Raw genomic sequence first — 21425 nt, 5'->3', positions numbered from 1 at the left:
TTTGTACCTTCTAATTTGAAATACTGGAAGCTACAATATTAGAGTCAACTTTTTCTTCTGTGGTTTTCTGTCTGTTCACTTTTCTTCCTCTAGAGAGTTTTGATAAGTTACTGTACTGGAACTTACTGCTTTGAGAGAGTCTCACTTTCCAAAGACTGATGAAATTTGTCTTACTGATTCTGAATGGACAGCCTTACTTTCCAAATTCTTCTGAGAGTTCTGGATCAAGCCCATCAAGGCTTTCTAACCTCAAGAACATCAAAGGATGCTGGCTTTTGGTGGAAGGCTTGCTGAACCACACCTAGTATGCACAGACACAGCTAACACCTAGAGTGGGGTGCAAAGAGAGATCTAGAAGGCTACAAAAAGTCTGGGCAAACCCATATTTTGTGAAGGTGCTTTGCAAAAGGATTGCAAGCCATTTTTCTGGCATGCACCTTTGTCTAAGAACAAAGTGCGGTAAACTATATGTGTAGTCAGTATGATTCACATAGATTAAGGACAAGGTATTCGTCAGATTCCCAAAGAGCATCAAACTGGGGTTGGACAACAGACAAAGGCATTCTTCTGGGCTCTTAATGAAACCAAAACTTATTTCTAGTCTATGTATTTATGGGATGCCTGTTATTTTCGCTAAAGCATTCGCTTTCCCACCAGATACAGCAGCTGAGGAACTCCTTTCTGCCACGCGGGGCGCGGGCGAGCGTTGGGGGCGGAAAGAATCCGCTGCCACTAGGACCAGACGGAAGAAGCATCCCCGCCGACCCCTGGGGAAGGCCGCCGCGGCACCCCCGGCGCAACCAATCAGAAGGCTCCTTCGCGCAGCGGCGCGCCAACCGCAGGCGCCCTTTCTGCCGACCTCACGGGCTATTTAAAGGTACGCGCCGCGGCCAAGGACGCACCGTACTGGGTGGGGGTCTGGGGAGCGCAGCGGCCATGGCAAGCCGTCTCCTGCTCAACAACGGCGCCAAGATGCCCATCCTGGGGTTGGGTACCTGGAAGGTAGGTGCTTGTGGGGGCGCGGGCCCGGGGCTCGCCTCACACTCTCCGCGCGGCCTGTGTTGGCGAGGGACCCCGAGTGACCCTGAGCAGCTCGCCTCGCGGATGCCCGGCGTGCTGGGAGCCACGCGCGGGCTTGCAGGGTCCCCAGCGGGCTGGGGTCGGCCTTGCAGAGACCGGGGGCCTTGGCTCCCCGGGTTGGCCCCTGGGCGTCAGGGCAGCATCCTGCGAGTGGGGTTTGGGAGCAGCTCACGGGAGCCCCCGCCCCACCGCGGGCAACCCTTGATGGGCGGCCCACCAGTCCGCATTTGGGGTCCTAGCGGGGCGCCCCAAGCGGCACAACGCGAGAGGGAGGCGGGGAAAGTGGGCTTCACAGACCGGTGGACCTCGGGCGCAGACAGGGACGTGGAGCCGTCGGCAAGGTGTGGAAGCGCAGCCCCAGCCTCCTTTCACTCGAGGCACCTGTAGCCCGGTTGCCTTACTTGTAAAGAGTTGGTCTCAATCGTTTCGGTTCTTGCCCTCCCTGAGGAATAAGCATCTCAAGCCGGTAGAGGGCAGAGAATTAAATTAGGTGGCGCGAGTTTGCCCGGACCCAGCTGTTAACAAGGCGCAGTGCGGAGCTCCTCGGCCAGGCGCCGCCTCGGGGTGCCCTGGGTCTGGAACTCGGGAGAAAATCTGGGCACCCCGTAGCCAGTTGATAATTCAGGAGGCGCCAAGGTTAGCATTTTCCCTGTAAAACCTCAACGCCACACAGCGTCCCCGAGAAGTGTCTAGCCGGATGAGAATGACAATAGGACATGAAACATCATAGGATATGAAAAATGATAATATGATATGAAAAACCAAAAATAATAGCCTGAGCCTGATTATCTGAAAATTGAGCAACAAAGGTGGTGGTATGGGAGCTGAGGCAAAACCTAGAATTTTTAACCTTCTAAGTATTGCATATTATATTCCACAGCCATAACCTGGGTTTCTCTGTTTCTGTTTTTGTTGTTTGCTTGTTTGTTTGTGACAGGGTCTCGTTGCCCAAGCTGGGGTGCAGTGGCACAATCATGGTTCATTGCAGGCTGGAACTCCTGGGCTCAAGTGATCCTCCTGCCTCAGCACTGCGGGTAGCTGGGACTACAGGCGCTCACCACCACACCTGGCTAATCTTTTTCTTCCCCCCAGAGACAGTCTCCGCTTGTTGCTTAGGGTGATCTCCAATTCCTGGGCTCAAAGCCCTCCTCCCACCTCGCCTCCCAAAGCTACAGGTGTGAACCATCTGGCACGCCCACGTCCCAGGTTTTTCTCTTAAAATTTGAATATGGGCCTGGGCGTTGGGATATTTACACACAGACAAGGGAAGAAAACAACAGAAAGAACTGAGTGAACTGTGAGATGTTTGAAATAGGACAGAAGAGTTTACATGTACCCTAAAACCTGCTGTTGAAAATTAGTAAATATAAGGTAAGAAAAAGGTCATTTGCATCAGGGAGAGTGTTTCTTGGCCAGAATGATCAGGGTACGTGACTTGTTTCCTCCAAAAACTCCAGTGGTGTCTCTAAGGTTGTAATTGAATTACAACCATGACACCAAGCTAATTTCCATCTGTTGCATGTTATGCTCTTGGAATGGATGCAGAAGGATGCTTTCTTGGCAATAGCAAATACTTTCTAAGCATGATGCAACGCACAGATATATACATGTATCTGGAATAAAAATTACTTAACAGTACTTAACCTATGTGGGCTGCATTTCAATATTTTTTTCTATTCCATTTTTCCAAAAATTATTGTCATACCTCCAGAAGCTAGTTTTGTGACCCATCATTTGAAAATCACTACTGTAGGGTAAATAAGGAGTAAAAGTTTATTTTTTTTTTTGAGACGGGCTCAGCGTCACCCAGGCTGGAGTGCAGTGGCATGATCATGGTTCACTGTAGCCTTAACCTCTTGGGCTCAAGTGGTCCTTATACCTCAGCCTCCCAAGTAGCTGGGACCACAGGTGTGTGCCACCACACTCGGGTAGTTTGTATTTTAATTTTTTGTAGAGACAGGTTTCCCTATGTTGTCCAGGCTGAGGAGTATAAGTTTATGAAAGAGGGTTTCAGATTATTCACTTGAGCACTCAACGCCCCAAAAAGCTATGTATTTGTTTAAGATAACATCACATCATAACATCTGTACATTTAGGTTATGCATTCCAGTAGACAGAGTTCATTGAGAAATTGGATAATGTCTGCTTCATTCATTACTATTTCTAGCACTTCTCACAGTGCCTGGCAAATATAGGAGTAGGTATCCAAAAGTTATGTGTTGAATTCATATGAAGAAGTAAAACGACTTTAGAGATAGCTGTATGGTGAAAATGCCCACTTGTATTTCTGTGGATGAGGAGATCAGGTTGGTGTAGAATTGTACGGTGGGGGCAGCGGCGAATGGTGGGTCAAAGTAATGGTATAAGGATGGACTTGGAATCAACTTCCTTTTTTTTTTTTTTAATGACTTAAAACCTTTCCCTGGGGCCGGGCGCGGTGGCTCACACCTGTAACCCCAGCACTTTGGGAGGCAGAGGCGGGCAGATCATGAGGTCAGAAGATAGAGACCGTCCTGGCTAACATGGTGAAACCCCGTCTCTACTAAAAATACAAAAAGTTAGTCCGGCATCGTGGCACGCACCTGTAGTCCCAGCTACTCGGGAGGCTGAGGCAGGAAAATCGCTTGAACCCCAGATGTGGAGGTTGAACTGAGCCGAGGTCCCGCCACTGCACTCCAGCCTGGGCGATGGAGCTCGCTCCATCTAAAAAACAACAAAACAAAAAAACCTTTCGCTTGTATGTGTGTATGTATTCTTTCACAGATGCTCGACAAAAGATGTGATCCTTTGCCTGTCTTTGTGACAGCTGGAGGAGGCCCTGCAGGCAGGTGCAGTTCCTTATTCTCCTGGGTCTTCCCCATGCCGTAACGGCTGTGTTGTACCTTTCAGACCCTCAGCAGGGCTCTGGTAGTCTCTACTCTTGAAGGTCCTCAAACTCCGTTCTCTTCTCAGGTGAGGGTTTCAGGCAGGTGGGGAGACCATCTCTGCCCCAGACCCATGTGGCTTGGACAGGGTTTCTTTCTGGCAGTCTTGCCTTCTACATTGGATAGTAAACAAGGCCACTGGCCAGGCACGGTGGCTTACACCTGTAATCCCAGCACTTTGGAAGGCCAAGGCGGGTGGATCACCTGAGGTCAGGAGTTTGAGACCAGCTGGCCAACATGGTGAAACCCCCTCTCTACTAAAAATACAAAAATTGGCCCGGCATGGTGGTGGGTGCCTGTAATCCCAGCTGCTTGGGAGGCTGAGGCAGGAGAATCACTTGAATCCAGAAGGTAGGGGTTGCCATGATCTGAGATTGTGCCACTGCACTCCAGCCTAGGCGACAAGAGCAAAAAAAACTCCGTCTTAGAAACAACAACAACAACAACAAAAACCCATCATAGCGTTGTAAAGCCAGGAAGCTTTTAAAACAGAGATGATGTCTGGTGCCCACCAGTGTCTTGTTACTGATAGTGTTTTTAATCTAGTTGGAAAATTGTTGGAGGTAAAAGTCATTGTAAGTCTCCTATGTATGCTCACAGAATACTCCTAGGGCTGAAGGCACAACTGTGTTTCTCCATCTTTTGCCATGATCACTACCTCCCTCCCACCTAGGAGGCTTGTGAGACTTTTTTTTCCCCTAATTTGCCCCAAAATAAAACTGTAATATCACAGATAATATTGTACTTCTGCTTATGGCCAGTAGCCTTCTAGAGGGTCACAAGCTGTTCTATAAGCTGAGGGGTTTTTTTTGCCCCAAAGAACTAATTTTTGTCTCTTTGGGGACAATAGCACCCACTTTAAGAATGCGTGAGGTAAAAGAAAATGTGCCAGGAAAAGACTTGCTCCACCTTCCCCAAGTGGGGTAAGCTTGTGATGGCCCAGGATCCTTGGATGGGGTGAGGGTTGAGGCGCTGTGGGCATGGAGGTAACACAGGAGCCAGATTTACTGTTCACTTCCCTGGTGTCTCTGAAGCCCCCATCTCCTCCTCTTCAAGACCGAAGACATTTAAATAAGCCCTGCCCCTACAGGGTCAGTCCTGGTCGATGCACATCTCAACTAGTTGGAAACAGTAGTGTCTTAGAATTTGGGACAAATTGATTAAAACAGAACAGGAGAAAGTTAATTTCTGCTGCCAAACCTGATTCTGAGTGATCGTTTCCTGTTCCTTGCTGCAGGATTATCAGCACACTATTCTCATGCTTCCTACTCAGGACCGTTTCTTTACCCAAAGTGAAGTTTCCTTTGCCCCTCCTCTTATCCTTTCATTTCAGTAGTAACACCTGCTAACTAGAGAACATTTCAAAAATGAAGAGTTCCCTGTTCCCAGAGATCCCCGTGGTTAACATTGCAAAATATCCGATCTCTGAGATACTTTGGTTTTACCATAAACACTGTCCTGTGACCGTCTTCCTGTTTAGCACTGTGGCTTGCTTTTTGACTTGCAGAGGGAAGAGAGGGAGGGGTATCTTGAAGTAACTAGCAAGACCTGTAAGCAAAAGGGAAGAAGACTAGGTTTAAAAAGGAGTGTTGTATCTGTGTAGGAGGGAGACACTGATTTTAGTTATCAGTGTCTCAGAGTTGGTATTAGCCGGTGTTATCAAAGGAGGAAGTAGGACCGCTGTCTTGAAGGAGGTGGTGGAGGACTCAAGGGCAGAGGCTTCTGACTGCCATCACTTGGTGCCGTCAGCCCAGAGCATTTCAAGTCACTGCCCAACATAGAGCTTTGCAGAGCCAGAAGTTCCAGGAGGAATGGGCATGCATGGCTTTGCCCATCAAGGGCACACAGGTTAGTGGCAGGATCGGGTTAGAAACATGTAGGATTTGTATGATTGAGCTGTAATTGGAGTGTTTCATATACTGCATTCCTACAGCTCTCATCAGTAATGGCTGTGCCTGGATGCCACCCAGCATGTTTTCATAGTTTACCTTCTTTCTAGAAGTCAATCTGGACCCCTCCTTCTGTTTGCATTTTCTCTTTGTTGACATGGAATGGGGAGATGTTGTCATCCTGTGTTGGCATTCCCAAGTTTAGTGAATGGTTTCTCACCATAGCTTAAGTTGGCTGCTTCATTTTTCATAAGGCAAATTAGTTTCTCTCAGGGAAGGGCTGTACATTGAGATCATTAACATAGAATGTGGTTGTGGATCCTCGTACATTTTCATTGCAGAGGTGACTTTTTCCCTCCAGCACCTTTGATCAGCCTCCCAGCACACATGTCTCCAGCGAATGGCACATATCCAAGGAATGATCAGCAGCTTCTTCGTGACCTCTTGCAGTCATTGCTGTCTTTTACTTTTCTAGAAAAACCTCTCACAACTTTTTTTTCATTTCGTGCCAACGCAAGCTTGATTATCCTAGTCTGTGCTCTTTTGGTTCCAAAGAACTGAAAAACCACTTTAATCTTAAGCAGGAAAAAAAAAAAAAGTGTGTTTGGGGTGGGGATTGATTGACTTCCCGAACAACAGCCGCTGACATTAGGTGTCTGAGATTCAGGGTTGTAAATGTTGTCACCAGGATTTGGCCTCCCTCCGCTTTCCCCCAGCAGCTCCAGGCTGACATTCTCCCAGCTCAGTGACCCCAGCAGAACCGGGGCTGGACTCAGGGGTTCCAATTCAAGTGCAAAGATTGAGTCTCATGGCCTGGATTGAGTCATGTTCCTGTCCCCGCACCAGTTGCATGGCAGGCAGTGCGTGGCTAGGCTGAGCCTGCGGAGTGTGCCCTCAGCAGCTCCTCAGAGAAAAATCAATCAAGGCGCCATCAAGCCTGGAGAAAGTTCAGTGTGTCCTGGGCAGTTTCCTGCCTGGGCCTCAGTTGTTCTTTCTGGGGTAGGGATGTCCTCTGCTCTCCCTGCTGTCATCAGTGGTGGTTGTGCCCGGACACCACTCAGAGCCTATGGTAAGGCATTCTTTCTGGAAATTGAGATTCTCTGTTCCTTCAACCGTGCAGAGTGGGGAAGGCTGCAAGAGCAGCTTCTGAGGTCCTCCAGTCAAATAAGAGGTCGCCAGGTCCTCTGAAGGTCGTCCCCTCTTAACCCACACCTTCGATGAGCATCCCCACCCTGCCTCGCTGCTCCCTCTGAGGTGGAGAGTGAGCTCCAAGCTAACAGGCTCTGGTAACGGGCTTGTTCAACTGGGCCCCTTTCTTCCCCAAAGCCTGTTGAAAATAGCTGATGTCAAAACACAGATGTCTGCAGCTGCTATGGCCCTGGGGGGTTTTTCTTTTCATTTGTTTCTACCCCAGCTCTCCAAAGGAATGTGCTCTGTTCATTCAACAGCCTGCTGTACATGTTTATTGCTCAGCTCTGTGATCATAGCAGGATAGTGAAAGTTGGGGGATACGTGTCCGTGCAGCCTACCTGGGAGCCAGTGAAGTGCGATGCCATGTAGGCACTTCCTCCTCCTCCTCAGTAGCCAGGCTCCCCACAGCTGTTCTGGTTACTCAGATGGTCAGGTGGCTTGGCCATGGACACCCATTCAGTCATTTTGCCAGGTCAGCCACTAACCATTTGGTGATCTTCCATGATCCACATTCCCCCTCGTTTCCCTTTAACTCATTTCTCTCTGCTGATATCTCTGATGGGCCATCTCCCGTGTCTCCACCCCTTGAAGCAGATCCTCATACAGTGAGAATTGACACATGGGCCTTTGAATAAACATCAGTGATGTGCTTAACTTCATGATAATCTCCCAGAACCGCTTGAAAACAAGCGATTGCCAGTATCAGAAGCCATGCATGAAAAGAGAGCGTAAGGGGCAGGCATTCGCTGGCTGAACTGGGGAGCCAAATGGGAATTGGGGTCCATAGGACATCTATTTTTGGAATATTTTGAGATATTTGAAGGAAACGGTTTCCCTTACTATCTCAGCATTCAGAGTGTGGGGAAATGCTTTTAATACAGTGGTTTGCAAATCAGTGGATGTGAAGAAGCAAGAAAATGAGATGGCTTCAGCATATCTTTTAAAAGTGATCTCACCTGCGCTTAAGTGGCTGTCAGATTCTCCTACAGGGCAATGCTGTGTGGCCTTTCACTTCCATCCCCCGCGTCTGAGGCTGGTAGTCCAGAATGCTGCTGAGGAAGTGCACCTGGTCTGTCTTTGCTGAACAAAGTGTCAGGCTGGTCAGCAGGGATCGGCGGCTGCCACTGCCCCTGCCCCTCCTCCTTGCTGTGCAGACTCTGCATTCTGTGGGGCTCACGTTCTTTCTCCTTTCAGTCCCCTCCAGGGCAGGTGACTGAGGCCGTGAAGGTGGCCATTGACGTCGGGTACCGCCACATCGACTGTGCCCATGTGTACCAGAATGAGAATGAGGTGGGGGTGGCCATTCAGGAGAAGCTCAGGGAGCAGGTGGTGAAGCGTGAGGAGCTCTTCATCGTCAGCAAGGTATCGTTCCGCGGTGGGGCTGGAAGGGGCTCTCGGTCCCATCATCTGTTGGTGCATCAGCCCAAAGCCAAGTCCACACTCAATACAGCTACACTTTTCACTGATGGGCGATTCTTCCAGGGGAAACATATCACCCACGGCCATACAGGGCTCCAGAGCTTGCCCATCCTTGGCTCTCTGTTGAATGGTCATTCCATCTGGGCCCATTGCTTAGAGTCCCGTGCTGATGAGGCTGAGGTTGTGGATTGGCCCTCCCTTTCCAGGGAGTCGCTTTCAAGGATGGAACTTGGTTCCCATCTGCAAACTGAATCTCCAGTGCTGGCCACTGTCTTTGACCTGAGATACTGATGCACAAAGGACATGAGGTACGAGGATGGGGCTGGCTCTACAAACACCAGCCCGGGGGGAAAGTTTCGAGAGTTCTTGCTTAGGCCTAGGGCAGGCTAGCCAATCTGTCCATTCCATTTTGTGTCCTCTGGTCCTTGTAAGAGGTCTCTGTGACCTGGTCATCCTGCCTGCCTTTGGAAAGTTAGGATCCAGTACGCAGTAGAAATGCCCTCACAACCATTCACAGCATCATGGTAAAACAAATGGGTTTTGGGGAGAGGAGACTGCTCTGTCTTTCCAGCCAGGAAGCTGCCTTGTGGCTGGCAATGATGACATGTGCCCTCTTGCTGGCTTAGCTGTGGTGCACGTACCATGAGAAGGGCCTGGTGAAAGGAGCCTGCCAGAAGACACTCAGCGACCTGAAGCTGGACTACCTGGACCTCTACCTTATTCACTGGCCGACTGGCTTTAAGGTATGGGATGCCTGGTGCAGACCAGGTCCCTTGGGGCTCAGGTGCAACCTGTGGTGTGTTTTGAGCTCCCTTAGCAGGTTACGTGTGGGTGACTTTCTGTTCTTGCTGCTCAAGGTATAGCCAGTGGACCATCAGCACTGGCATCACCTGGGAGCGTCTTAGAAATCACAGTCTCGGGCCCCACGCAGGCCATTTGAATCCGCACCAGCGATGACTCATACGCACACTTCTTCAAAGTTTGAGGAGCACTGCTCTTTGCCAGTTGGTAGTTGTGCAGTTTAAAACTGTCAGCAAACACAGCTGCTGTCTGTAGTGCACACAGCCATGAGGCACGGTCAGCCCTGGCCCTCCCCTCCAGGCACGTGCACACACACAACCCCTACATACATATGAGTCCCTACACACGTTCTACATGCATACCCTGTCCTGTGGAGGCCCGGTAAATATTTGCAGTCTAGTTGTTTGCACAAGAAGAACTTGAGAGTTATTTTGTCTTTTGCCTTTTCTCTAGCCACTGCCTCAGTTTTCTGCTGTGAGCCAGGTTCAAAGTGTGGGTTTAGCTTTATCCCGTAGCCCTGTTTTATTGCACCACAGCATGTCAGGGCTGAAGGGACTTGACTTTTATCTTTTGATTTTAGGGGTAAGCTGGGGAGGCTGGGCCAGGTGGTAGTTTTATAGGCCAGTGACCCGCCAGGCCTTGGGCCCTGTGAGTCCTGGTCTTGAGTCCTTCCTGTATCCACACATTGCAGTCAGTGGCGGGGCTAGTCTCTGTGACCAAGTAGTGTCCATGTCTCCATCTGACAGTCTCAGCGCCAGCCTGTTTGATAGAGAAGTGTTGGCTATCTGCCTATTTCCTTTTCATAGTGGCACACAGATTGTCCCTAGCCAGCTGTGGTGGTTTAGAATTGTTTTAGATGCCAGCTTCCCCCAGCAGGTCTGTGAAGGACTATTACTGATTGTTTTGTTTGTTTGTTTTTTATTGTAATGACAGCCTGGGAAGGAATTTTTCCCATTGGATGAGTCGGGCAGTGTGGTTCCCAGTGACACCAACATTCTGGACACGTGGGCGGTAAGACAGCCCTTGGTTGGACCTTGTTTTCATGACTGGTTCCCTCTTCTTCTTAGAAGCAATCTGCCTGCCATTTCTCACATTGCATTTTGTTATTCTGTCCCTGTTGTTTGCTCTCTTTTTTTTTTTTTTTTTTGAGACGGGGTCTCCCTCTGTCGCCCAGGCTGGAGTGCAGTGGCACAATCTCGGCTCACTGCAAGCTCCACCTCCTGGGTTCACGCCATTCTCCTGCCACAGCCTCCTGAGTAGCTGGGACTACAGGCGCCCGCCACCACGCCTGGCTAATTTTTTTGTATTTTTAATAGAGACGGGGTTTCACCATGTTAGCCAGGATGGTCTTGATCTCCTGACCTCATGATTCGCCCGCCTCAGCCTCCCAAAGTGCTGGGATTACAGGCGTGAGCCACCGCGCCCGGCCTGTTTGCTCTTCTTATCTCATTAAAGCCAGCCTGGCTTTCGTCTCGCTGTCTCTTAGCTTCTGAAAGGTCTAATTCACTGGCACTGAAGAGTGAGGGCAGGACCCGTTAAACTGGTGCAAATGACACTTCTGATCCTGTCCTTTCTGGGCTCGTTTCTGCACCACACAGACACTTTTCTTTGTAGGCCATGGAAGAGCTGGTGGATGAAGGGCTGGTGAAAGCTATTGGCATCTCCAACTTCAACCATCTCCAGGTGGAGACGATCTTAAACAAACCTGGCTTAAAGTATAAGCCTGCAGTTAACCAGGTAAACATCCCCCAACGACACTGGCATTGCAACGTTGCTGTTTTACTGTCTGATGCTGGTAGGGATTTCTCGTCCACCTCACCCAGCAAGTGGCCAGGAGGCAGCTCCTGGGCGTTGGCAGAGTCCTGAGTTATGATTCAGCATGACACAGCACATCTGGGAGAGGAAACTTACAGGAAAGAAAGGGTTTGAGCCTGGCTTGTGACGATTTGGGGTCTGACAAAGAGGCAGCCATGAGATCCTCAGAGCTGTGATAGTTGATAAGTGGCTAAAGCCAAGAAAAGCCTCTAGGGCCCATGAGAACATCTATAATAAGATGATAATAACACCAAGGATACTACCTGGGAACTGTAGGAAGTTACAGCTTATCTGGGAAATAGGGTGTTATACATAGTTTTCTGTATGGGGTAGGGAGGGACTTTAGCATAGGAAGCTTCATCTGTGTCCCATCAGCGTGTAGCCACGGTGCTCCCATCAGCTCTTGTTTTTGCATTTGCAGATTGAGTGCCACCCATATCTCACTCAGGAGAAGTTAATCCAGTACTGCCAGTCCAAAGGCATCGTGGTGACCGCCTACAGCCCCCTCGGCTCTCCTGACAGGCCCTGGTGAGCTTCCCACAGGCTCATGTTCCCGTGTCACTTGGTAAAGATTAGAAAAGACTAAAAAGAACAATTCAGCCTCAAGGAAGATGTTTCTGGGGCTGATCTGCAAAACTTCCCCTGAGCCTCTTGCTGGTTTTCCTGGAAGGGTTGGAGTTTCTAGTAGCAAGACACCTACTCTTTTTCCAAAGGGTTGGGGGTTCTTAACCCAGCTCTGAGGAGGAGACTGGTGGCTGCCCTCTGAGGTCGATGGGAGGATTAGGGTTGGGGTTTCTGGCTGCCGTGAGTGGTGGCCATGATGGTGTGACCTGGACCGTCTTTCTATCCTCAGGGCCAAGCCCGAGGACCCTTCTCTCCTGGAGGATCCCAGGATCAAGGCGATCGCAGCCAAGCACAATAAAACTACAGCCCAGGTACAGCCACTTGAGGTGTTCCTGACCGTCTACAACTGCCTGCATTCCTGATAGTCCTGTTAGCCAAGAGGAGGAAGTGACTGAGCCTGTTACACCCTCACAGAAGTATGGTTAGGGGTCCTCAAGTACAGAGTGGAAAGGGCACAGATCGGGGTTTTAGAAGACTCTGGCATGGGCTCTTAGATTAATAGTGCCTGCCCCCACTACTGCAAGGGTGACTGCCACGAGGGCCAGCGCTTGTTCATTGATGTGGAAGCTCATCTGTACAAATGTAAGAGCTCTTAGCCGTGCAGGGAATGTTCTTTCTCCTGAGTGGTAGTGTGCATTTCTAGCCAGTGGAGGGCCTCATGTGGTCTCATGATATGCCTGAGACACTGAAGCATGTGGCACATGGCTAGCGCAGGACTCTGGAGTCAGATCTGGACCTGAATGCGTCACCTACCTGTTGCTAGCTGTGACCTGACATCTTGGAGCCCCTCTCTGATCACCTGTGGAGTTCTAGCACGTCCTTCTGCAGGTTGTGTGTGTGAGAGACTGAGATGATGGGTGCGAGTGCCTGGCATGTATACACGCTCACTGTCTCCCTGGGCTCACAGGTCCTGATCCGGTTCCCCATGCAGAGGAACTTGGTGGTGATCCCCAAGTCTGTGACACCAGAACGCATTGCTGAGAACTTTAAGGTAAGATCTTGGCTGGTCAGGCCTGGCCCTCCTCCATGGAGTGGGGAATGGGGGAGGCCTCTCATCCTGTCTCTGGAGTGTCATCTGTGGGATCCCCACCATCCTCTCTTCTGAGGCCAGGGAGCTGTGGCGAGCAAGCCATAGATTGAGACAGACACCTCACCAGTGGAGCTGTGTGCAGGGGCAGGCCTTGGGCCTCCAGGGCCCCGTGCTGTGCACGCACACACCTACACCTTTGCTCAGGCCCTTCAACCACACCGAGAGGTTACCCGGGGAGAATCTCGCTCTTGAGCTTCACTGCCTGGACCTGCCCTGCACTGGAGCTCTGTCAGCTACCAGCTGCATAACCTTGGGCAAGTCACTTAACTGCTCGATGCCTCAGCTTCCCTATCTATAAAATAATATCCATTTTGAGGGTTGTTACGAAGATTAAGTGATGCATCAAAGCACTTCACATGGTGCTTAATACCTTAGCAAGTGATTGAGAAATGTTGCTGTGCTGATAAGTCCAGGGACTGCAAAGGACCCTCTGGGCCATTTAGTCCACTCACCAGCTCTGCAAGGAGTTCGTGTGATGATGGGCAGAGCCTAGACGTGTGTCAGGACTCTGGCGAAGCGCTCGGTGTGGCAGCTGGAGCAGCTCAGGCTACTTGGCGCCACCTCCCTCCCTGCCTGCCCTTGCAGCATTGGTGGCGGGGGTGTGGGGGAGGGGGAGCACGCCCAAAGGAGAGCAGCTCAGGGGAGTCCTGATGGCCCAAGAGCCTCTGTTCTCACTGAGCAAAGTGGCTCTGCCAGGGATGCTCTATCTTTATCCAAGATCTGTGCCGAGCGCAGCACAGCCATGAGCCTGGGGCTCTTGGGCAGGCCCCAGCTCAGGTGAGCAGCTGATTTTGCCCAATTCCACTGCCCAAAGACTGTGGCCATAGTGCCTGCCACCTGTCACATATGAGACAGGGATGAGAGTGATCCCTGAAGAGGGAAGTGGAGCTCATTGTTTAGGAGAGGAGACGTTTTTCTTGTTACGTGCAGGTAGATGTTCTAAGTACACAAGATAAAATGGCAAAACAGTGGCCACTGAAGGAAAGGCATATCCCACCAGAGATGCATCGTTTGTTTCGTATTTCATTTTTTAAGGAATTAGGAAAGAAAAAATAAATGACTAATCTCAAAATGCTAACCTAATTATTTTATTTTTGCATCTTACTGTATAGCTTTTGTACATTTTTCTGTGATCATAATCACAGAGCCTGTAGCAGACTCTCTTTCTGCACATTCTGTGATCATCTGAAGCTAAGAGCCCTTCGGCTCTGGGAGTGTGTGTCAGCCTTTTGTGGGTCTCACCCAGTGGTGCCTGCCTGCCTCCCTCCCTCCCAGCCTCCATGCCAGCTGAGTTCTGTACTGTCTTCTGCCTTCATGCAGGTGGTTCTCTTCTCCCAGTATACCTTTCTTGCCCTCTCTGTCAAAACCTTATACTTCTTAGGCCATGTCAAATACCATCTCCTCTTTGGCTGTGGTTGTTCAGTTTCCCAGCTGGAATCCATTTGGAATACCTCTGCCCTTCCTGTGGTGTTGAGTGTCTTATACAGTGTGTGATTAGTTATTTGTATTACAGTTGTAGAAATACCTCTGCCCTTTGTTTGCTTCATAAAATAGAGGCAAAGACACATCTTACCCGTAATTATATTCCTCACTGCAACTTATCCCAATAGAAGTGCTCAGTAGTGTTTTTTGAAATGAAATAAAATGTATCATTTCCCTGGGAGGTTCTGGAAAGGAAGGACTGTTTCCATCGTTCCATATATTATCTAGCCCAACGTGCACATTTCCTGAATACTAATATATCAGCTTTTCCTAAGTTCAGTTTATCTTATCGCTCCTCTCTGCTCAAAGCCATGGAAGACATCTGGGTCCTGCACAGTATTTTGTCTTTTATTTTTATTTGCAGAGCTTACTGGATTTTTTTGTTTGTTTTTTAGGTCTTTGACTTTGAACTGAGCAGCCAGGATATGACCACCTTACTCAGCTACAACAGGAACTGGAGGGTCTGTGCCTTGTTGAGGTGAGTGAGCCCCCCAGTGTGAGGAGCAGTTCCCAGGAGATATTCAGATGCTGCACAGTGAGAGAGCGATCCCTGCAGGCCTCAGCGCCAATGTGCTCTCGTCACAGCTGTTCTTGCTTTGCACATTACCTTGCTTTCTCAGCCACGTGACCTGTATCAGCTGAACTGCATGGAGCCAAGATGCCAAGAGATCCGCTCTTGATAGCTTCTTCCAGCCCTGGGGCATTGTTGGCCTGGCCTGAAGTAACTACATATTTTGGCTTTCCATTTAATTTTTAAATCCTAGTGGTTCATCTGAAACTAGGTGATCCCAGGTGACCCTGGATCAAACTCTGGAAGAATTTGCCTGTGACTTTTTGTCTTAATGACCCTAATGAAAGAGGTTTGGTCGGGAGCCCCTGGGGCTGAGGTTTGAGACAGTCCCGGCTCTGACCCTGGTAAGCCACATGGCTCCGAAACAGGCCCTCCCTCTGAGCAGCAGGCACCTCAGTTCCTCCAGCCACACATCCTCTGGTTCTGTTTCCTCTGCATGGTAGTTTGGAAGGAGCTGCCTAGGAAGGTTTTCTGTGGGGTTTTCTCTTTTCCTACCATTACAATAACTAGGTGACGCATGTAACTCACTTTCTGCTTTCAAGAAGGAACTTCTCATTTTGCAGTGGAGACTGAGACCCTGTTTCTCTCTCACTACCCTTATTCTTGTCTGAGCTCTGTGTTTCCACACTCTCTCCTTTAGTACTTCCTCTTCTAAGCAAAATGTGAACATTCCCTAAGATGGGGTGGGCTACCAGCTTTCCCTTTCCAGCGTCTGTCCCATCTCCCTCCCCGGAGTTTGCACTGCTGGTGGCTTCAGCCACCGCCCCAGGCAGATGTTTTCCCAGTCTGCGTCCTGGACAATAACTCTGGCCCTGCTTCAGGCATGTGCGTGCCTGGCAAGCCTGCTGCTGCCACACTGTGGCCTCACACTCAAAATAGGCCGCAAACAGAGCATGTCACAGGCAGCCCCAGGCCAGTGCCCTTTCAGACATCTCTGTTAATGCTACTTAGCCCTAGACATTAAAATCATTTTTGGATCTAGTGGACAAGGAGGAGAGGAGTGAATCAGTCACCAAGCTACATTCGTTCTCCTTTCACAATCTCTTCCATTCATCCGTCTTCCTTTTCCCCTCCCACTTGAGACAGAGTGGATTGAAGCTTTCAGGGCTGAGGAACCACAGTGGTTTTCTCATTGCTCCTTTTACAGTTAGACTCCTCTGCCCTCCAGTATCGTGCTAGAAACTTCTGTTCGATTATCCTGTTGCATGGTGGTGAGTGGGAGGAAGAGGCTATCCCTGACATGCTCAGGTCTCCTAGGGAGTTTTCGCTAACTACACACACACCACCCCTCTGGCAGATAATGCTTTACTGAGCCTGACCTGCTGATGTTAGTGTCACTCTCTGTGGGTATGCAAAAAAGGAGACCATGGAGAACTTTTGAATAAGAGTTACAGACTGTAAGCACCCAGCTCAGATTACATAACTCTGGCCTTGCGTGAGCTGCCCAGCCATCTGTCCAGTGTTCCTGCCTTTATGTTCCTAGCACAGCCATTGGCCCTACTAGATGGACAGTGAGTGAGCCTTGACAAACACGTCTGCACCTGTGCTCCCTGCCCTGTGCCCCCTGCCGTGTGCTCCCTGCCCTGTTTCCAATATAAAATTGCCGACTGTTGATTGGGCTCACTTCAGCCACCACTGATACAAGGAGGCTCCCTCTGTCCTCAGAGCACTTGCCGTCGCTTCTCTTATCCTTTGAGATTCAGTCACATACAGACTTTTAACATCCCTGTTTTTTTGAAATGGGCTCTTACTCTGTCACCCAGGCTGGAATGTAATGGCATGATCACAGCTCACTGCAGCCTTGACCTCCTAGGTTCAAACGATCCTCCCACCTCAGCCTCCCAAATAGCTGGGGCTATAGGCATGCACCACCATGCCTGGTTAATTTAAAAAATTTTTTTATTAAGATGGAAATCTTGCTATGTTGCCCAGGCTAGTCACAAACCCCTAGCCTCCAGTGATCCTCTCGCTTCAGCCTGGGATTACAGGCGTGAGCCACTGTGTCTGGCCTATCTTCTCATATTATTACACAAGATGTTTAAGACCACAAGATGCTGTCTGGTCCTGCCAGCTAGACTGAGTTACTGGAAGGCAGAAATCGTGTTGCCGTCCTGCACGGCCCAGGCACAGTGCTGGGCACATGGGGAGGGTGGTGTCCCTCACACGTGTGCTGCTTGATGACAGTAGTGGTAGAGGGGTCTGGAGGGTGAATTGCTTCCCCCAGCTGCAGAACCATCATCTGCACACTCAGAACTAGCTTGTTGCCTCTGAGGTTCTATTTTATTTCTTCAATGAGACACATCATTTCTCTGTTGGGAGTTGGGTATAGTCAAAATCACCTCTTCAAAAAGCAACTGTTCTCTCCTTTCTCCTGACAGCTGTACCTCCCACAAGGATTACCCCTTCCATGAAGAGTTTTGAAGCTGTGGTTGCCTGCTCGTCCCCAAGTGACCTATACCTGTGTTTCCTGCCTCATTTTTTTCCTTGCAAATGTAGTATGGCCTGTGTCACTCAGCAGTGGGACAGCAACCTGTAGAGTGGCCAGCGAGGGCGTGTCTGGCTTGATGTTGGATCTCAAGAGCCCTGTCAGTAGAGTAGAAGTCTCTTCCAGTTTGCTTTGCCCTTCTTTCTACCCTGCTGGGGAAAGTACAACCTGAATACCCTTTTCTGACCAAAGAGAAGCAAAATCTACCAGGTCAAAATAGTGCCACTAACAGTTGAGTTTTGACTGCTTGGAACTGTAATCCTTTCAGAAAGACTTCTCTTTGCCTCAAATAAAAAGTGCTTTTGTGAGCTTGGTTTTGTGAGCTTTGCTTTTTTAAAACAATAGCAACCTTCTATCTCACTTCAACCATCACTCTCCAGATACCCATAAGGCAGGCCAGTCAGTGATGCAAAAGGAGTACGGACTTGACTTTTCTACAAGTCCTCAACTGCAAGTTGGGGGCCCCTCACCCCAGTACTTTACCCATTTAGCTTTAGGGTTGTGGGTCTCATCCTGGCTGCACACCAGGTCACCTTTGGGGGCTTTAAGGGTGGTGATGTCTGGACCTCGCCCTGGAGGCTGATCTGATAGGGCTGTGGTCAGGACAGCAGGAGTGTACAGGCTCTCCAGGTGATTCCAGGGTGCAGCCAAGGCTGAGCCACAGCTTTAGGGTAAACCCATGTTCGATTCCACAGATTCCTTGGTTGCTCCTTCTACGTATGAAGGCCAAGGTCGGTGTTTACTAAGCAGCACTACCTGAGAGAAATTGCTTTTCTGAAGGCTGTTGTCTAGACAAGAGGAAAGAAAAGCATAAATAAATGGCTTCCAATTGGATAAAGATGAAATAGGGCTACAAAATAGAGGTTTTGAGGCGGAATGCTGTTGCTTCTTTTTGTTACCATTTCTTTATCCAGAGTTAACAAAGGCCAAGAAAGGAATGGAATAGACAAGTGCCGACTTGAAAGTTCATCAAGTTAGGTTGTTTTGTGGCTGCCCTTGTTTATTGGATAATTAGGACCCCCACGATCAAGTCACATTAACTGCTTTGCAGGTGATCTGTTTAAGATGCACCTCTAAAGGTGTAGTTAATTGGGCAGTGGTGGTTCCTGGCCCTCACCCAGGGCCGGAGGGGCACACCAAGCCCCTCTGCAGCTGGGGTTGAGCCCGGTGGAGAACCCAGAGCCCCACTGCACAGGCTGCCCTTACTACCTGGCAGCCTCGGGCCTGGGTCCCTCGTGGCATCTGCTGATCACAGTGGTCCAGGTTCCCCTGCAGGAGTAGGCAGGTCACACCTGTTAAACTGCAGACCTTATGTTGCCCTCTGATGATTAAGAGTAGATTTTAGTTTTGTTACAAAAGTTACGTCAAATCATCCGACCTGATCCCCACTCTGTTTCTCCAGTTGGCTTCAACACTCTTTGGAAAAACTTTAAGGTAGTCACTGGTAAGAGTTTTTAAATCGGTTACCTGCCTTTTAGATCTCCGCTTAGGATAGACCATTATAGCATGACAATTTGAGACCCAGCCCAGGAGCATAAACAAGATAAAAGGCAAGCTGTGCAACCTCCCCTCCCTACTTTCCAGCAGAGCCCTCCGATTTTTTCTAAGGACTGCCCTTTAGGAGCCTTGCCGGCAGTGGAAGAGGAGGAAGAGAATTAAGGCATGCCACAAATGACAGAACAGCTGGTTCTGCATTTTGAAGCTCCAGTCGTATTTTCAGCAGTCAGCGGCTTGGGCTCAGGTAAGGCCCGTTGCTTGTATGCTGAAAAGTGTGGCTTAGGGAGCAGAAGCTGAGGCTGTGGAGCTCAGTGGAACCAGCTTCATTCCACTAACAATTCATCCAAGGAGTGGATGGATGAGAGAAGGTCTGTGGATCAAGACAGGTGCTGCTTCATTCACCAATGGAGAGCTCCATTCTTCCTTCCCCTTGTGGAATCAAAACCGCTACACCTTCCTGGGCAGACTCCAGCCCAGCCTCAGGACTCTGGTGGACTCATCACGATGAATGAAGTCACCCTTCAGAGGGCAAAGTCAGTGGCAGTTATAGAACAATGGTGCTGGCCCCATCTCGGGACATTTGCCCCTGTGAAGTTGGGGGCACAACATACATTCATGAAACAGTGGGGTTTTACCAAAATAATGTTCCAGCCAAGGAGCAGAATTGTTAAGATATTGAGACCAATGGAAATACAGAACAAAATATTAAATCACACGGGCAAGTAAGATCTGCATTGGAAAATCTCTGAACAATGCCTCCGGAGACTTGATTTCAAACAGCATCATTTTTCAGGATCTGATTTTAAAGAACAAGGTTTCTCAACACTATGTCCTTTATGTTGATAAAATTGCACAAACTGCTGTAGTGCAATGTCCTTGCTGCTCTCTGTCACGGCTTATCACGGGGCTCATTGGCAGGACCCTGGGAGGGTGCCCAGCCGGGATAAGCACAGTCAGTATTGGATTCAACCCAGGAAGATTTCCCTGGAGGGGCGTTCTGGGAATTCATGGCTCTCTAGGATCCAGCCCCTTAGGTTATACCAAGTCTTTCTGTCCCTTGAAGGCAGTGGAAGCAGCTGATGGCTCCTCAGGTCCTCTTACAGCCCCAAATCCCAGTGTACCCTGAGGTGCCAGCTTCTGTTTTCCACACCCTTCTATCCAGTTTCTAGAACTCCACCTGGGCACAGAGTAAACTCTCAGTAATGTCAGTTGCATGAATGAGTGAGTGAGTGAACGAAGAGTTTTTCTTATAATGCCTGTTAGAACTCCCAAGTTTTGAAATCAGTATATATTAAACCCAAATGCTAGCTGTTCAGTTCTGATCCTGGCCCATAATTCACTGAATGGTGGCCAAGAGTTCTAGGACTATAGACTCTTAATTGCAGTTCTAATTAATTTAATCTATCAGCCTTCATTTCCTCAACCTACAAAATGCCTACCTCATTGTGGTGATGAAGACTGTATGAGATAATGAATGTAAAATCCCCTGTCCCAAGGCCTTGCACACAGTACTCAAAACATGCTAGCCATTATTGTTGTTATTGTTAATATCATTATAATCAAATGTTGACAACAGAAGCAAACCTATCCAGCCCCTCAAGGCTAGCAGGTGATGCCCCAGGGGGCAGAGCTATGCCCTGAAAGGGGCTTTTTCTCTGCAGGAACATCACTCCATTCTCACACAAAGGAAGGGATTCTCTGACACACTTATCAGTGAGCAGCACAGTTTTTGTTTCCTACCCCTAGGATTGTATTTCATGGCAAGAAGAAAATACTGCCCATGGGCTTATAAGAGTTATCTGTTTCATACTGATAGGTGGGATCAGAATGCGAGAGACAGAAAAGACTATAGGGGTCATCTAATCCATTGTTTTTCTAAGCCAGAGTTTTCAAATTTATTTTTGGCAGCAGACTCCATTCTTCAAAAGAAAATCTACATGGGTCCTCAGTATGTAACACAGATACAGGCAGAGCTGCTGTGGTTTCCATGGGGGAGGAATCTGGGAGCCAAGCCAGCAGCACCCCTTCCCACATTCCCCTCCACCCATGAGGATGCTGGAACAGTTTCAAAGTCTTGGAATCTGATGCTTTGCTTTTTGTTTGTTTTTAATACCTACAAAGATTTATTTCACACAGTTGCTGGTGTTCAGCAATTTTGGAGAAGCTTAGCTGGGTGGTTCAATATGAAGGCTTGACTGGGGCCGGAGGCTCTGATTCCAAGATGGCTCACTCAACCACTGGCAAGTCAGTACTGGGTATTGGCAGGCGCGCTCATCTCCTTCTTATGTGTACCTTTCCCTAGAGCTGCCAGAGTGTACATGACATAGTGACTGACTCTCCAAATGAGAGAATGAAGAGAGCACAAAGTGGAAGCCACAATGTCTTTCATTATCTAACCTCAGAGGTCACACAGCATCATCTCCACAATAGCCTATTGGTAACAATGGTCAGCCCTAGCCACTGGGGACACCTTGGAGGGTGACTACCAAAATTTGCAACCTGAAAACTGCACATTGTTTAGAAGGCATTCCAGAAGTAACTGTAAACATGAAAATGG

The 21425-nt window shown here is 49.1% G+C and overlaps 1 protein-coding gene across 2 annotated transcripts; it reads left to right on the top strand.

Moving 5' to 3' along the window:
- Positions 1-749: 749 nt before the first annotated feature.
- On the top strand, positions 750-17679 carry AKR1B1 (aldo-keto reductase family 1 member B). Of its 2 annotated transcripts, none has more exons than XM_019030675.3 (10): positions 750-877; positions 8279-8446; positions 9130-9246; positions 10238-10315; positions 10919-11041; positions 11541-11647; positions 11973-12054; positions 12651-12734; positions 14711-14793; positions 17265-17679. In XM_019030675.3, exons 5-10 carry the CDS (start codon positions 10922-10924, stop codon positions 17305-17307), a joined length of 519 nt encoding a protein of 172 aa, XP_018886220.1. In that variant the 5' UTR covers positions 750-877; positions 8279-8446; positions 9130-9246; positions 10238-10315; positions 10919-10921; the 3' UTR covers positions 17308-17679. The 2 variants fall into 2 exon arrangements, with proteins under 2 accessions (XP_018886220.1, XP_004046303.1); XM_004046255.4 differs by having other exon boundaries at positions 820-1002.
- Positions 17680-21425: the final 3746 nt, after the last annotated feature.

Source organism: Gorilla gorilla, chromosome 6 (genome assembly GCF_029281585.2).
Source record: "Gorilla gorilla gorilla isolate KB3781 chromosome 6, NHGRI_mGorGor1-v2.1_pri, whole genome shotgun sequence".
In the NCBI taxonomy this organism is placed as follows: domain Eukaryota; kingdom Metazoa; phylum Chordata; class Mammalia; order Primates; family Hominidae; genus Gorilla; species Gorilla gorilla.
This window is presented reverse-complemented; position numbering and strand designations above follow the sequence as displayed.

Coding starts and splice junctions, on each gene's coding strand:
- AKR1B1 (XM_004046255.4), top strand. CDS start 937: ATGGCAAGCCGTCTCCTGCTCAACAACGGCGCCAAGATGCCCATCCTG. Junction 12,055..12,650: donor ACAATAAAACTACAGCCCAG/GTACAGCCACTT, acceptor CTGGGCTCACAG/GTCCTGATCCGGTTCCCCAT. Junction 14,794..17,264: donor AGGGTCTGTGCCTTGTTGAG/GTGAGTGAGCCC, acceptor TTCTCCTGACAG/CTGTACCTCCCACAAGGATT.